The sequence below is a fragment of the Ambystoma mexicanum genome, chromosome 7q (assembly GCF_040938575.1).
Source record: "Ambystoma mexicanum isolate Mex_15411 chromosome 7q, UKY_AmexF1_1, whole genome shotgun sequence".
Taxonomy (NCBI): domain Eukaryota; kingdom Metazoa; phylum Chordata; class Amphibia; order Caudata; family Ambystomatidae; genus Ambystoma; species Ambystoma mexicanum.
In genome coordinates this window covers 961,939,339-961,954,022 of record NC_090941.1, presented here as the reverse complement: position 1 = coordinate 961,954,022, position 14,684 = coordinate 961,939,339, and the positions used below count along the sequence as shown (strand labels likewise).

The window sequence follows — 14,684 nt, the reverse complement described above, 5'->3', positions numbered from 1 at the left end:
GATGTCCTCGCACAAGTAGTGGACTCCTCTCAAGACTGTGCAGAATTTATTAACCTGGTGGTTCAGCTAGATCAAAGATTGCAAGACCGAAGAGCAGATCGGATCAGACCCGACTCTCGCCCTATTTATGTGCATTCAAGGGACAATGTTTCTCGATCAACAGAAGGCTCAGGCGAACCAATGCAGATTGGAGGCGTCAGGTCACCCTTGACTAAGGCGGAACGAGATAGGAGGAGGCAACAGCAATTATGTTTGTACTGTGGAAAATCGTGTCACTTTCTAAAGGAGTGCCCAGTGAAGCCACCAAGAAGGATAGTAGGAGCTACGGACAAGGAAGACCCCACCAAAGAGTCGGAAAACTGCCCAGCCCGGCAAGTGTAGGGGTCCACTTGTTGAGCGAAGAAAGTGAACTACAGACCTCCCATTTTGCACTACCTGTGATCCTGATCGATCACCAGCAACCATCGCGGATGCACGCAGCAAGAGCGTACATAGACAATGGAGCTGTTGGGAATTACATAGACCAAGATCTCGCAGCAAAGATGGGACTTCCTTTATGTCCAAAGTTAACCACAGTCGATGGCACGGAAATCGCCTCCGGTCCAGTATCCCAATGCACTGCAACATTAACCCTTCTGTGCCAGGATGGGCATGAAGAATCTATCGCTTTCGACCTCATCAAGGCACCTCAGTTACGACTGATCTTTGGAATGCCCTGGTTGGTAGCTCATAATCCTCTAATAGATTGGCGAGTAAAGGAGCTGGCTTTCTCCGAGACCTGTGCTCAAACTTGTTATCGTCAAGACAAACAATCAATCGACGCCAGAACCTCTACGCTGGGAACAGTGGTGGCCGGGACCCTACCAAGAGAGTACCAGGATTTTCAAGACGTGTTTCAGAAGGAACAAGCTAATACCCTACCTCCACACAGACCATACAATTGCCAGATTGACCTGATACCCGGCGCCCAGATCCCTTGTGGACGAATCTATGCACTCGCAGAACCAGAAAACCAGCACCTGAAGTCCTATCTCGACCAATACCTGGCAAACGGGTTCATCCATCCCTTGAAGTCCCTGGCGGCCAGTCCCCTGTTCTTCGTACCGAAAAAGGAAGGGGACCTAAGAACGTGCATCGACTATCGCGCATTGAACCAGATTACTGTCAAAAACCGTTACCCCCTGCCATTGATTCCTGAACTGCTTGACCAAGTCAAAGACACCCGAATCTACACAAAACTAGATCTAAGAGGAGCATATCACCTTGTCCGAGTTACAAAGGGCGACGAATGGAAAACCGCCTTTCGTACCAAGTATGGCCTGTACGAATATTAAGTAATGCCCTTTGGCCTTTGCAACGCGCCAGCTGCATTTCTATATTTCATGAACGATGTTTTAAGGAAATTAATTGATGTCTGTGCTTTAGTATACATTGACGACATTCTAGTGTACTCTGCATCAAAACAAGACCACGTCAAACACGTTCGATCCATACTGGCAAAACTCTGCCAGCATCAGCTCTATGCCAAGCTTGAAAAGTGTTCATTCCATGTTTCCGAGGTGGAGTTCCTTGGTTTCATTCTTAATCCGAAAGTGTATCCGTATGGATGTACACAAGGTAGATGGGATCCTAAACTGGCCATCACCAAACTCGTTCAAGGGAGTACAGAGCATGTTGGGTTTCGCAAACCGCCGGTTCATCCCGGAATTCTCACAGATAGTACATCCCATCACATCGTTACTAAAAAAGAGCAATAAAAAATTTGAATGGACAGAGGAAGCAGAAAGAGCTTTCCAGGAACTTAAGGCTCGATTCACTTCGGCCCCAATTCTACATCATCCTCGCCCAGAACTCCCATACGTGGTGGAAACGGACACATCAAACATGGCCATGGGAGCCGTCCTCTCGCAAAAGGATCCTGAAACTGGTCAGTTACACCCGGTTGCCTTCTGGTCACGTAAATTTACACCCCCCCAGCTCAGTTACGCCATCACAGATAAAGAGCTCCTAGCCATCAAGTTTGCCTTTAAGGTGTGGCGCCATTACCTTCTGGGTGCAAGACACGCCATCACTGTCATAACAGATCACCGAAATCTCCAGTATCTAAAAACTGCGAAAGCGCAATCTTCACGACAGTTATGTTGGGCCCTATTCTTCGCTGAATATGACTACGTGATTACATTTCGACCTGGAGTCAAAAATGGGAAGGCTGATGCCCTTTCCCGTATGGGTATTGAAGAACAGGACTACAAACCACCGGACCCGATACCTATTGTCCCATGTGATAAACTCCTGGGAATTACAGCAACCATCACTCAGAAAGAACTGCACGAAAAAAATCCAAAACTTGATGAGTCCTAAGCAATCACAAGAGTGGTGCACACAAGGGGAACATTACACGATAAGGGACCAGTTGCCCTACTTCAGAAACCGCTTGTTCTTACCAAATCAGGAACTACGAGAACAAGTCATGTCCAGCTATTATGATTCCTTAATCGAAGGCCACCCGGGGATCGCAAAAACTTTAGCCAAAGTAAAACTGAATTATTGGTGGCCCACGTGGCGTAAAGATATTGTTCAATGTATCCGATCTTGTAGAGTATGCGCTTAAAACAAATCATCCAAACAGAAACCGGCAGGACTCTTGCAACCGTTGAATATCCCACCAGCACCCTGGCACACGTTATCCCTCGACTTTATTACTGACCTACCATCCAGTCAGGGATTCAACACCCTTCTAGTAGTTGTGGACCTTTTTTCAAAAATGGCACACTTTATCCCTCTAAAGGGCTCCCAAACGCTTCCACTCTAGCAAAAGTATTTCTGGAATGCATCGTACGGCTCCATGGTTTCCCCTCGGTACTGGTTTCGGATCGTGGTACTCATTTTGTGTCCAATTTCTGGAGTAAGTGCTGCTCTTTGGCCCACATTGACACCCGACTATCCACCGGTCACCATCCCCAAACGGATGGTCGAACTGAGCGAACGAATCAGACGCTCGAACAGTATCTACGCTGTATGCTCCATCAAGCTGAGGAGAGCTGGTCAGATATATTATGGATTGCTGAATATGCCTGTAACAACTCCATACACACCAGTACTGGGCAAACACCCATACATGGTCGACACCCACGCACTTCCGAGTTGGACACCCCTACGACCTTAGAAATGCCAGCAATTAAAACCTTACATACAACCATTTCACAAACCTTCAAAAGAGCAGCAGGACACTTACTCCGAGCTAAGGATCGTCAGTAGAAATGTGCAGACCAACACTGAATCAAAGCCCCTAACTACCAAGTGGGAGACGAAGTCTGGCTGGCATCCAAGCATGTACCCATTAAAGGGACCCGAACCTTCCGTCCAGGATACCTAGGCCCATACACTATCACCTCCCTGATAAATCCAGTAGCTTACCAGCTAATATATCTAATTCATCCTGTGTTCCACGTGTCTCTCTTAAAGCCTGTTCAACCTTGGACCCGTGTGACACCAGCACCAAAGCCAATAGAGATCGCAGGAGAGCCAGAATTCGAAGTCAAGGACATCCTGGATTCCAAGCATGTCAGATCCAAACTATACTATCTAGTGGACTGGAAATGGTACGATCCCCAGGACAGAACATGGGAACCCTGTGAATACATCCACGCACCTCGTCTGCTTAGGAGGTTCCACCAAAACCACCCAAACAAGCCGGAACCTGAGGGGAAAGCCACCTTGAGAGGGGCCTTTGGGGGGTAATGGGGAGAGTGCTGTCACAATTCCTGCCCCCAGCCCCCCGGCATATCAGGCTGGAGCCAGGTCACGGCCACCTAGTCGGCCCCTAAGGGCCTCTCCATCTCCCCAGACACCTACTTGGACTCAGTCTTGGCGCCTTTGGCACCAAGCTCACACACAGTCCTGAGATCCACTTAGTATTGGACTTGCAATGTATTATGGGGCAAGGGATGCCCCCATGTAATTCAGTTCCTTGAACTGGATGAGCGGTCTAGTCTTTCGGGTGTGGCTCAGCCCAGGGATACCTGGGATACCTACAGACTATTTAAACCACACCCGGCCTGAGAAACATGCTTTGTGTTTCTCTGCACCTGCAGCGTGACACTCACCGTGCTCGGATCTCCTGAAGAGGCCCACTTCTTTCTTCAGCGCCAGCGCACCTGCAAGAATAAGAACTTCGTTGGCAATATTCACCTCGAAGAGCATCTAACTTCTGTCCAGCTCTTCCCAGTCTTGCGGATTCCTACGGCAGAGTTATCTCCATCTCGGCATGCCGCGCCCTACCAAAGGGGAGAAGAATAGAAGAAAAGACGTTAGTAAGCATTCTGCAATACTTAGCTCTCTCAAATTTGCAAATAGAGTATAATCCTTACCTGAACTCCCGTTGATCGGACAACTTCTGCTTCGGAGCATCCCGCCGATCTGAAAAAGGGGAAAAGACACATCAGGTTAGCGCAAAACATTTAAGAGGCGCCACACATTGCGCTTTCTCACCGCAGCTCATCTCCTTCGCTCGCTTCCATGCTGGGTTACTGCGGCACCTAAAAGGACACGGAAAAGACAAACATTGGTTAGTGCTAAGGAAACCAATAAGCATCACGCTCCGCATTCCTGCTTACTTCAGCAGCGCATCACCATCCTCAAGACCTTCATCACCTAAGAAAAGAAAGACACGGTATTAAAGGGACTAGAGTCAGCAGAACTTTTGTAAGACTCATTCCAATTACCAGTCGGGCTGAAGCCGCAGCAAGCCCCGTCTGCCGGGCCCGTGCCAGTGAAGCAACTAGGCACCCTCCAGCCCGCATCATCCAACGCACCCCTGCATCGAAGGCAGGACGGAGAGCGCCCCACATCAAAAAACAAGGTGAGGAGAGCTCTGGGGGAAGGTTGGGACCCAGGGAAGAAAAGGGGAGGCCAGACAAGCAAGACCAATAGGGAATCGACCTCTGATAATACTGTGTTTCAGGCCCAGTGCTTGGTTGAGCAAGTCCAGGGAAGGGTTCGAAGTGGTCGGAAGTCCGGACCGGCTGAGTGGCGTCCCCGTGGATATCAGGTGAGCGTTACAGTTAGCAGGGTAAATTGAGAGAAGGAAGAGCAGAAGAGCAAAGTCTTGAGGAGTTAACGGAATTTAAGGAGATCTGGCTCAAGGCGGAGGGTGGCAGGGAGGTTATTCCAGAGGGAAGCACCTGCTGAGGATAAGGATCTCCCTTCAAATCTCTGCTTGGAGAACCGGCTCACTCGCAGAAGGATGGAGGTTAGATGAGCAGAGCGCTCGGGAGGGACAGTATTTAGGTGGACAACGTTGCATGTAGGTCGGTCTTAGGCCCCAGAAAACCTTGTGAACAATGCAAAGGGTTTTGAATTTGATCCCTTGCCGCCACGGGGAGCCAGTGAAGGGATTTCAGTGCCAGAGAGATGCGGTCCCTGGGCTTGAGGCCAAGGATACGTCTCACTGTTCTTGTCTGAATGAGTTGCAGAGGGCACAGCGGAAGGGAGGTTCACGAAGAGACTGTTGCAATAGTCCAGCCTGGAGAGAACCAGGGCTCTGCAGACACTGAGCCTCTGGGGGAAAGTGAGAAAAGGTAGAGTACCTCTGAGGAGTTGTAGCTGATAGTTAGACTTTTCTGAAATGTGAGAGAAGGAGAGAATGGAGTCGAAGATGACCCCAAGGTTTCTTGCTTCGCAGGTGGGCGCGGGCACAGGCCCAAGGAATGCCAGCCAGAACGAGAGTGGTAAAGCAGGACCAGGGGTCCCAATGTGAATGATCTAAGTGTTAGTGGCGTTGAGGCAGAGGTTGTTTGCAGCACACCAAGACTGAATGGCGGACAGACAATCAGATTTGAGTGAGGAGGCGGCTGACGGTAGCCTGAAAGATAGTTGAGGGTCATCCGCGCAGCACTGGTAGTTAGAGGTGAAAGTGGTGACCAGATGTGCTAGGGCACCCATATAGGCGTTGAAGAACCAGGGGATAGGTTAGATCCCTGGGGAACGCCAGAGGTTGAGAGAGTGATAGTCGAGTGAAAGGCTTCGCGTTCCTCCTGGGATGGGCGGTTGGAGAGGAAGGAGGTTAACCATGCCAGAGCCTGACCTGTGATTCCCAGGGTGTCATAGAGACCTGTGATCAGGATGTTGTGGCTAACGGTGTCGAAAACAGGGGAGAGGTTAAGGAGAATGAGGATAGAGAGGGTGTTCGTGTCAAGATTTGAGCGCAGGCCTTCACGGGTTTTCGGAAGAGCAGTTTCCGTGCATCTGGATGGTCTAAAGCTAGATTGATGGTCGTGGAAGGAACCAATAGATTCGGTGTGGAGCGTCAGCTGAGAGATGGCCAGTTTCTCCAGGAGTTTGCCCAAGAAAGGGAGTGATGGAGATAGGGCTGTAGTTTGCTGAAATGGAGGGGTCGGCAGAGAGTATTTTGAGCAGAGGGTGCACAAGGGAGTGCTTCAGGGCAGTTGGGCAAGCTCTAGAGGAAAAGGAGAGATTGCAGAGATCCTCCAAGGCTGGGGCGAGGGAGTCAGTATTGTCTTTGATGGTTTTGGAGGGGCAGGGGTCCACCTGTTTGGATGAAGCCTTCATGGACCGGACTTGTCTGGTGACCTCATCCGGTGTGACGGGCGAAAGAGAAAAGAAGGTAAGAGAAGGGGGGGGCAAGGGAGGCTCCGGTGTTGGTGTATGCTGTGCTGTGGGAGAGAGGGTGGAAAGGATGTCTTGGGTTTTTGTGGTGAAGTGTGCAGCCAGGGCCGAGCAAAGGTCCTGGGTGGGTGTGACCGAAGAGGAGGCTGCTGCCGGATTGGCCAGTTCTTTGCAGACTTTGAAAAGTTTGTCTGTGTTGTTTGAGGCTGCAGAGATGCAGGTTTGAATAAAGACTCTTTTCTTGGTGCGGATGCAAAGTCGATAATGCCTTTGAAGGAGGCGGCAGGCCAGTTTGTGAGATGGTTTGCCTGACGCATTCCATTTCCGCTCATCTGCCCTACACTTGCGTTTAAGGGCAGCCTGGTCGGAGTCGTACCAAGAGTTGCACATTTTGGAAGGCTTCAGTCGGACCCTCGTGAGAGAATGTCAAGAATGTTGGTGATAGAGAGATTCAGGTTAGCGAGGGCTGTGTCGGGGTGGGAGTCAGCCGAAGGAATGGGCGGAGGAGAGTAGGAGCAGGCAAAAGCAGCCACTGTCCCTTTTTTCATGGGTCTGGTGACTTTGAAGCCAAGTGGCTGTGCCATATGTAATGCTGCAAGAGGAGAGTAGAGGTATGTTGAGATAATGGATTGGTCAATGCAGGAAAGGGAGGTAGTGATGGGGATAGAGGGAGAGATGTCAGTAGAGATGAGAAAATCCAAGGAGTGGCCACTGGTGCGTGTAGGGCCAGAGGGAAGGATAGAAAGTATGAGAGAGTCGCAGAGGTTGCGGAAAGGGCCTGAGGAGTCTGGATAGTCCAGATGGATGTTCAGATCGCCCAACAGGAGGAGGAAAGTAGAGGGGAGGCCAGGTCATCCCTTTCAGAGAGGAAGAGAGTGGACTGACCTGGTGGCCGATAGAAAGTGGCCATAGTGAGAGATGATTTAGGTGATAGTGAGAGTCTGCAGACTAGGCACTCGAAGGAGGAGTAGGCCTGAGTAGGGATGGTGGACACAGGTATCCATTCTGGGAATATAAGTGCCACTCCCCCACCTATCTTTTTAGGCCTGGGCGCAGAGAGGGTTTTGTAGCCTTCAGGGAGTAGTGCGTCAAAGCTCGTGACGGAGCTATCCTTGAACCATGTCTCTGTGATGGCGAGCACATCAAGATCCATCAGTTCGAGGAGGTTGCAGATGTTTGACGGCCAAGCGGGTGTTGAGGGTGGCAATGTGGAGCAGATTGCCATCTTTGAGGCTCTTTCTCAGGGCCACAGGGGATGGTGGAGGATGGCAAAGGAGCCAAGGCCAGCAAGGGCGCCGAGGAAGTAGGGCAGGGGCGCCTCTACAGAGGAGGAGGAAGGCACAGAAGGCAAGGGATCCTGGCCGGTGAGAGAGGTGAGGTTAGAGAGGTGAGGGAGGAGCCTGTCAAAGAGAAGAAGGTTGGGTTGTGGACCATGCACCATGATGGTGCCATTGAGATAAACATTAATGATGACTCTGTAAATGGTGTAGAGATCAAGGAGACCCTTCCAGCGAGTGCCACCATTAATGGGAGAAGAGGCGATAGGATAGAGAAAGCCGACCATGTAGCGAGTCCATAGATCTGGTGAGTTAACGAAGAAGAGGATGTTAGTGATGGTCTCTCTGGCAGAAGCCGTGACATAGGTGTCTGCAATAGGAAGGCCTGGGTTGAAGCCCAGTATGCCCTTCTTAAGTTTCTTCCGGATAGATTGAGTGATTGGAGAAGGATAGGAGATAGTGAAGCAGTTGGAGAGGATAGGAGCGATAGATGGCGACCTGGTTGGCAGAAGTGGAGGGGGGGGGGGACACTTGCCAGGCTGAAGCACTGATGCACTTGGGGGTAGGGAGGATGTGGGAGGCACCCGGGGGGAGGAGGAGACAGAGGGAAGCGCGCCAGCTGGTGAGAACACCAAAAGCCACAAGGCACAACTAAATTCGAATTTTGGCAAGGCAGGTGAAATACATGCAGTCTAGACAGGCTAAATTCGATTTGCCAGCAGGGCAGGTGAAATACATGCAGCACTAGACCAGGCTAAATTCGATTTGCCAGCAGGGCCGGTGAAATACATGCATCAATAGCCAATGGCTAAATTCAGTTTTCCATCAGGGTAGGTGAAATACATGCAGCACTAGACAAGGCTAAATTCGATTTGCCAGCAGGGCCGGTGAAATACATGCATCAATAGACAATGGCTAAATTCAGTTTTCCATCAGGGTAGGTGAAATACATGCAGCACTAGACGTGGCTAAATTCGATTTGCCAGCAGGGCAGGTGAAATGCATGCAGTCTAGACAGGCCAAAATCGATTTTAGCAGGGCACGTGATACATTCAGTAACTGTGCAAGGCAAGTTAAGATGAAGTCCAGATCAGGTGAAGGGGGAGGTCGACAGACCAGGTGGGAAGGAAAGGATCGAAGAGGCTAGTTAAAAGAACTGACCTTCAGAGTAGCGTTCGGAGGTCCATTGCTTACCACAGGCCCAGGAAACATGGAGTTTCCCTCAGCCTCCATGTGCACTTGGATGGGTCTAGGAGAGGACCTACAGACCTGGCCATGCAGTGGACAGGGGAGCAGAAACGGCCGTAAGTGGGCCTTGGAAGGGGTGGGCCGGCTAAAGCCTGCCGGCCCCCCATAGGCCGAAATGAATTTGCAGGTGGCCAATCTGCAAAGCCAAAGAGGCAGATGCTTGTGGCCACAGTGGGCCATCAATAGCATGAAAAGGCGGCGGCCATCTTTAAAAAGCCACAAGGCCACAGAGAAAGGCCTCCTGTGTGGCTCACACTTCACAGTGAACACGGAAGGCATCTGTCAGGGTGTGGGAAAGAAAAGGAAAACAAAAATGAGGGGTGAAATTCAAATGTTCCAAGTCTATTTTTCCGATATTTGGAAAATAAAGCATAAAAAATCAGCAAACTCCTTTCTCAGTTTTGTAATGCTGCAAGAGTTCCTCCTACCTCGTGTGTGAGGAGATACACGGGCAATGGACCCCGTCTGAAGCCTTGTCGGGTCACAGGGAAGAGTCTGTGAATAAGTCTTCTAGCTTTAATGGAAGGAATGGATTGTGCTCCATGCTGAAGTTGCATAAACTGGTGGTGGACAATGTTGGTTCCCAAAAAAGGCAAGGATTAGAAAAGAAAAAAATAATTTGATGAAAGAAAATTTAAGGGGAGCCTAAAACACAATCGAAGGAATAACAAAAGGACCAAATGATAACGTGCATTGTAATTTTTTAAGTTATCACTTAACATAAATCAACCCAAATATTATGAATTTTTATTTACTTTTCCATTTGGGTGCAACCGCAATGTATTTACTTTTTTAACATTTTTTCTTTTTTTAGTATGTGTGGCCCCAACAGCTCTGCTGAGTGGTCTGTCGAAGGCCGTCGTCTGGTGCCGCTAATGCCCCGGTTGGTTCCACAGACAGCCTTCACAGCGACCGCCAATGCTGTTGCAAATGCAGCAGTTCAGCATAATGCCTCTCTCCCTATCCCTGCGGAAACAGGGAATAAAGAAGGTAAGGCATGCCTGAGCAGGTTTTCTTTCTGTATTTTACCTAATTGTTCGTATTCTTTCGTAGTTGGATTGGCATTAATATCAGTGCGGGTCATTAGGACTCTGCCAGTCTGCAAACAAAGTGCTGGTATTTCCAAATACCGTCCCTTTTCCAGACCGGCAGAGTACAAGTTGGCCAGTGGGGGACACTTGATTTACCTCCAGCTCTTGGCTGGAGGTAAATTGGGCCACACCAATGAAAAACAGCCGGTATTCGGTAATACCAGTAATCCCCTCCATGGAGTCCTAGGTAATTCAGAGGACCATCAAATCCCTTTCATTGTCAGTAATAGCTAATAATCTGTCTTTCACGAAAAGAGAAATGTTGATAGACTAGATTCGTAGCAATTGACCAAAGCAGTGCCTTTCGTTTTAAATATTTTAACATCGATTATGACATGCTCTAGGCTGTGTCTCCCTTTTCCAACATTCCACCAGGACCATGCTAACTGCAATATTCTGAGTACATTCTCCAACTGTTTATTTTCATATGTTCAACAAAAATAGGTTAAAAGCAACATCTAATTAGTAATGTTACAAGGGCTGCTGGGGCTGTGACAGTTGTTATTTTGGATCATCCTCAGTATGTGCCCTCTGATTATCTTCGGGTTGATAACATTGTTCCAGCCCAATTCCCAGGAATGTTCCTAAAAATCCTTTCTAGAAATATAAATTACGTGACATTGAAATGATAACATGTATATCAGAAATACCAAACTGAGCTGACAGTTGGTATCATTGCGTAAAGATAATTTTGTTTTGGTTTCGGATTGAAGATGTCCAATTCCCGCACTGTTAGATGTATGTTCCAGTGAAGTGATGGCATACTTTCTCAAATGATAAAATGTGAACTTCCTTTGTGACCTCTTGAATAATGGTTGATCACATCTTAAGTGTTTCCGCAAAAATGTGCAACACCTACAGCATGACTTGAAGTGTACACACACTGCCTCTTTGAGCAACCCACTGGAAACTTGTTAAGCCAACTGAGCATGCCAGTAAGTGCAGCCGCTTTCTCTACTTACCTTATGCGCTTGACTGACAGCCTTATGCACACTAGAACCTGTGGTGACTGTACATATGTTTAATATGGAGTGTTGTGCATTATCACCTGCTTGTTAGATTTTCTGGTGTGTATTTTGGACCTAAAATAAATATAGTATTTTTGTACATTCCTGTATACATTGAATTATTGTGTGCTTCACTGTGTGAGCTCATTGTGGGGCACTGACCCCACTCACACACTCCTTAGAATAGCCTTAACTGCTCGCCATTGCTACCTTAATTGGATTTTGGCTAACCTCTCAGAGTTCCCCTGTACACTGTAACTAGGTATGCCAACTTAAATCTGTCCACCAGGCCTGATTCTAGAAATCCATCTTAACAAGTTGGCTCTCAGCAGTGAGGTTAAGGTCCTGGGTACTCCAGTGTTGTTCACTGGTATGTAGTACAATAATTATATTTTCACAGGACACTGTTATTTGAAGTTACTAGTTTAATATAGCAGTTGCCTACTCCTGTTTAAATATGGAAACATTCACCATGCCTACTCTTGGTGCTCTCAAAGTAGAATATTGAAAAAAGTTGATTGTAGTTAGATGATTGTAGATAGATGATTGCCATCCTCTGGTATAAAGACTGATCTGATACAGAAATTGCTAGATCATCAAGAGTCTAGGATATATCTTTTGCCTCTAACCCGTGATGCAGTAGATGCTGGGGCAGGTCCCTGAAAAAGCAATGAGGCTGTGGTTACTGCCACTATTGAGAATGCAGAGGACAAGGGGTCTTCTCATGTTTCAATGTCATCCTCAGATGCTCAGGCCTTTTTTGAGATTAAAAGAGAGAAACCTAGGCTCAGGAAGAAGGAGTGGACTTTAACATGGCTAAGCTGGAGTATGACAGGAAAGAGAAACAGTAAGACCGGGATCACCAGTTGGAGTTGGCCAGACTGCAAGGGTCTCAAGGCTCCTCCAGAGGTTCTGGGAGTGGTTCGGATCCTCTTCTCATTCAAGATTTCCAAAGGATATGCTTAGTAGGTATGATTAAAAATAATTATATCATTAATTGGTTAACAACTTTTGAGTGCTTTTGAGGTGCAGGAAAGAGGTGAACCTGATGAGATTGCTTGGCTGCTCAGCAGACTACCTCTTTCTAGCTTTAGTGCCATTATGGATGTTTCAAATGCTGACAGAAGACTGTTAAGTTGAAGTAGGCTTTCCTTAAAGTTTGGGGAGACTCCTGCCGAATGCTTAAAGAGGTTCAGAGAATACAAAAAGAAAGATAATAATACTTGGATGTCTTTTATGTCAGATTCCTTGAAGCATTTGAGTCGCTGGGTAGAAGGCCATAAGGTAACCACTTTTGAAGACATGATTAACTTGGTCAAAAGGGGTGGGCCTACTGATAAACCTTCTTCCCATAAGGCTGCCATACAGTTTCATTAGGGGAATAAGTTACAGGTGCATAAAAAGGGCAGTGGGACTAACTATTGTGAAGAATCCTACGGATCCCCACTGAAACCCTGCCTAAAGTCTCCTCCCAGGCGGCCAGGGAAAGGCAAATGCTTCCTGGTCTTGACCTTGGGGGTGGTGTTCACTGCCGTAGGATCATCTGGGAGGAGACCAGGGCCAGGGTGGTGAGGAGATCCTGTGGGATGAGACACAGTATGTGTCCTTTGAAAGGGAATATCTTTCTGAATTGCCGAAACAGTTTATGGCTTACTGTCATTATAAAGTCCCTGAATCACATACAAGATCCGTGGCTCTGGGCACAATTACTATAAAACCTGAACAAGCCTTACCCGCATAAAGACCCTTCTAAATATTTCAGGATAAACGCCCTCCTTCCTCCAAAAGGTATCTTGGAAAGGAATCTAAAGGTATTGCCTTAAACAGACTGTCTTCCTCTGTAACTAGAAATTGTGATGATCCATCCTTAAATAACTTTAAGGGGACTAAATCTACCCTTAATCAGAGGGTATTTAAGATAACTAACTTTGTTGTTGGGGTTTGCGAGTCCCATAATCCCATAAGTACTGGGACGAGGAAGAGGGCTGAAGAGGTATGTTGAAGCAGTAGTCAGGCAATATAGCCTAACAGCCCACACCTAAAGGAACCTGGGAGGCATAAAAGGCCCCCTCAGGTGCAGGCAATGGGAAAGAGCTTGAACTGTGACTGGAGTGCGTGCTGTAGTAGCATAAAGAAGAAGTCACTGAGCTGGCAAACCAAGCAGAAGTGGGAGAACCAGCGGGTCACCGGACTGTAGATGCAGCAAATTTCACCTGCTTGTTTTGAGAGGGTCCTGATCCCCCAAACTCTGAAGTGCAGAGGCTGCACAGCAGAAGGCGTGCAGGAAGGCTTCCTTTCCCCATATGAGCCTGATTTCCGTGGTTGCCATGCAGAGAACGTGTTGGAGAATGAGGTGAAGAGCTGTTGTCAAGCTGTGGGTCTCGTGAGCAAGAGGGACTCCTTAAACGAGTGGCTGGACCGGAGACGCCTTCAGTGAGGAAGGGTGTCGGTCCCTGTGAAGCCAGAAGCAGTAGAAGTTGTGGCAGAACTCGTGGAAGCTGTGCAACCCGCAGAACAAGGATTACAGAAGCCAGCGAGTGAAATCTGGCATTCTGATTACTTGCACGAGCACTGCCATCAACAGTATCTAGTTTCCTATTCACTTGTATATAGTCAGAAGCGAGCTGAAGTTGTTTGTTCAAACTTTTAATAAGGGAACAATGGAAAAGTAGCACTCGCATGTATCAGGTAATTCCCATTTAGTTGCGTGAAGCGCAAAATCCCCGAAAGACCATTGTTAAACCCTTAAAAGACTGTAATCCTTTATGAAGACGTGGCCGTGTGTTTCCCATTATGAAGAGTAAACATTGCAAAGGCCATTGCTAAACATTTAACGTTGGTAAGACCATTGTTTAACCTTTCAAAACTACATAAAGAAGTGGTTGCATATGCCTAATTGTTCTTTCCAAAGGAAGACTGAACTCTATCCTTTAATTTTACGTGGGCATACATTTCTTATGAAAGAAGTTAAGCAGTTAAACCGTTTATCTACAGTTAAAGAGAAGAGCAAGTATTGCCCAAGCCTAGAGTCTCCCATACTAAGTTTGAAAGCAATGGCGCGTGAGTTCGGGCAGGAGTTCCAGTCATTACTCTGTGTCTGGCGTGAGAGGAGCTCCTGTTGCTGGAGATGTGAATTCTGTGCTTTTGAATACCACTTTAATTGCTGAGACCACCCTTATAATCTCATCCCAGACGCGTAGTGCTTCGCATGAGTTCTGGCAGGAGTTCCAGTCATTACTCTAGTCATTACCAGTCATTACTCCAGTCAGAGTCGAGGAGGAGTAGTGGAGGACTCACCGTTGCACCATGAGACCTAACACCAGAGCAAAGACGACAGCGAGAGACAACCAGCCGTCTGCATTACTATGGAAGCAGAGAAATAAGCATTGCTCCCGTGGACTATCGGTAAAGGAAGCGAGCGGGATGAATGGAGA

The 14,684-nt window shown here is 47.9% G+C and overlaps 1 protein-coding gene across 5 annotated transcripts in view; it reads left to right on the top strand.

Moving 5' to 3' along the window:
- EMSY (EMSY transcriptional repressor, BRCA2 interacting) overlaps positions 1 to 14,684 on the top strand; it is a 698,405-nt gene that overhangs the window by 53,347 nt on the left and 630,374 nt on the right. For 4 of the 5 annotated variants that reach the window (XM_069640042.1, XM_069640040.1, XM_069640041.1 and 1 more), the window contains exon 5: positions 9,967 to 10,142. The exons of the other annotated variant lie outside the window; for it this stretch is intronic. In XM_069640042.1, the coding sequence (XP_069496143.1) occupies positions 9,967 to 10,142 (176 nt within the window). The remainder of the gene's footprint in view (positions 1 to 9,966; positions 10,143 to 14,684) is intronic. 5 annotated transcript variants of the gene reach the window in all.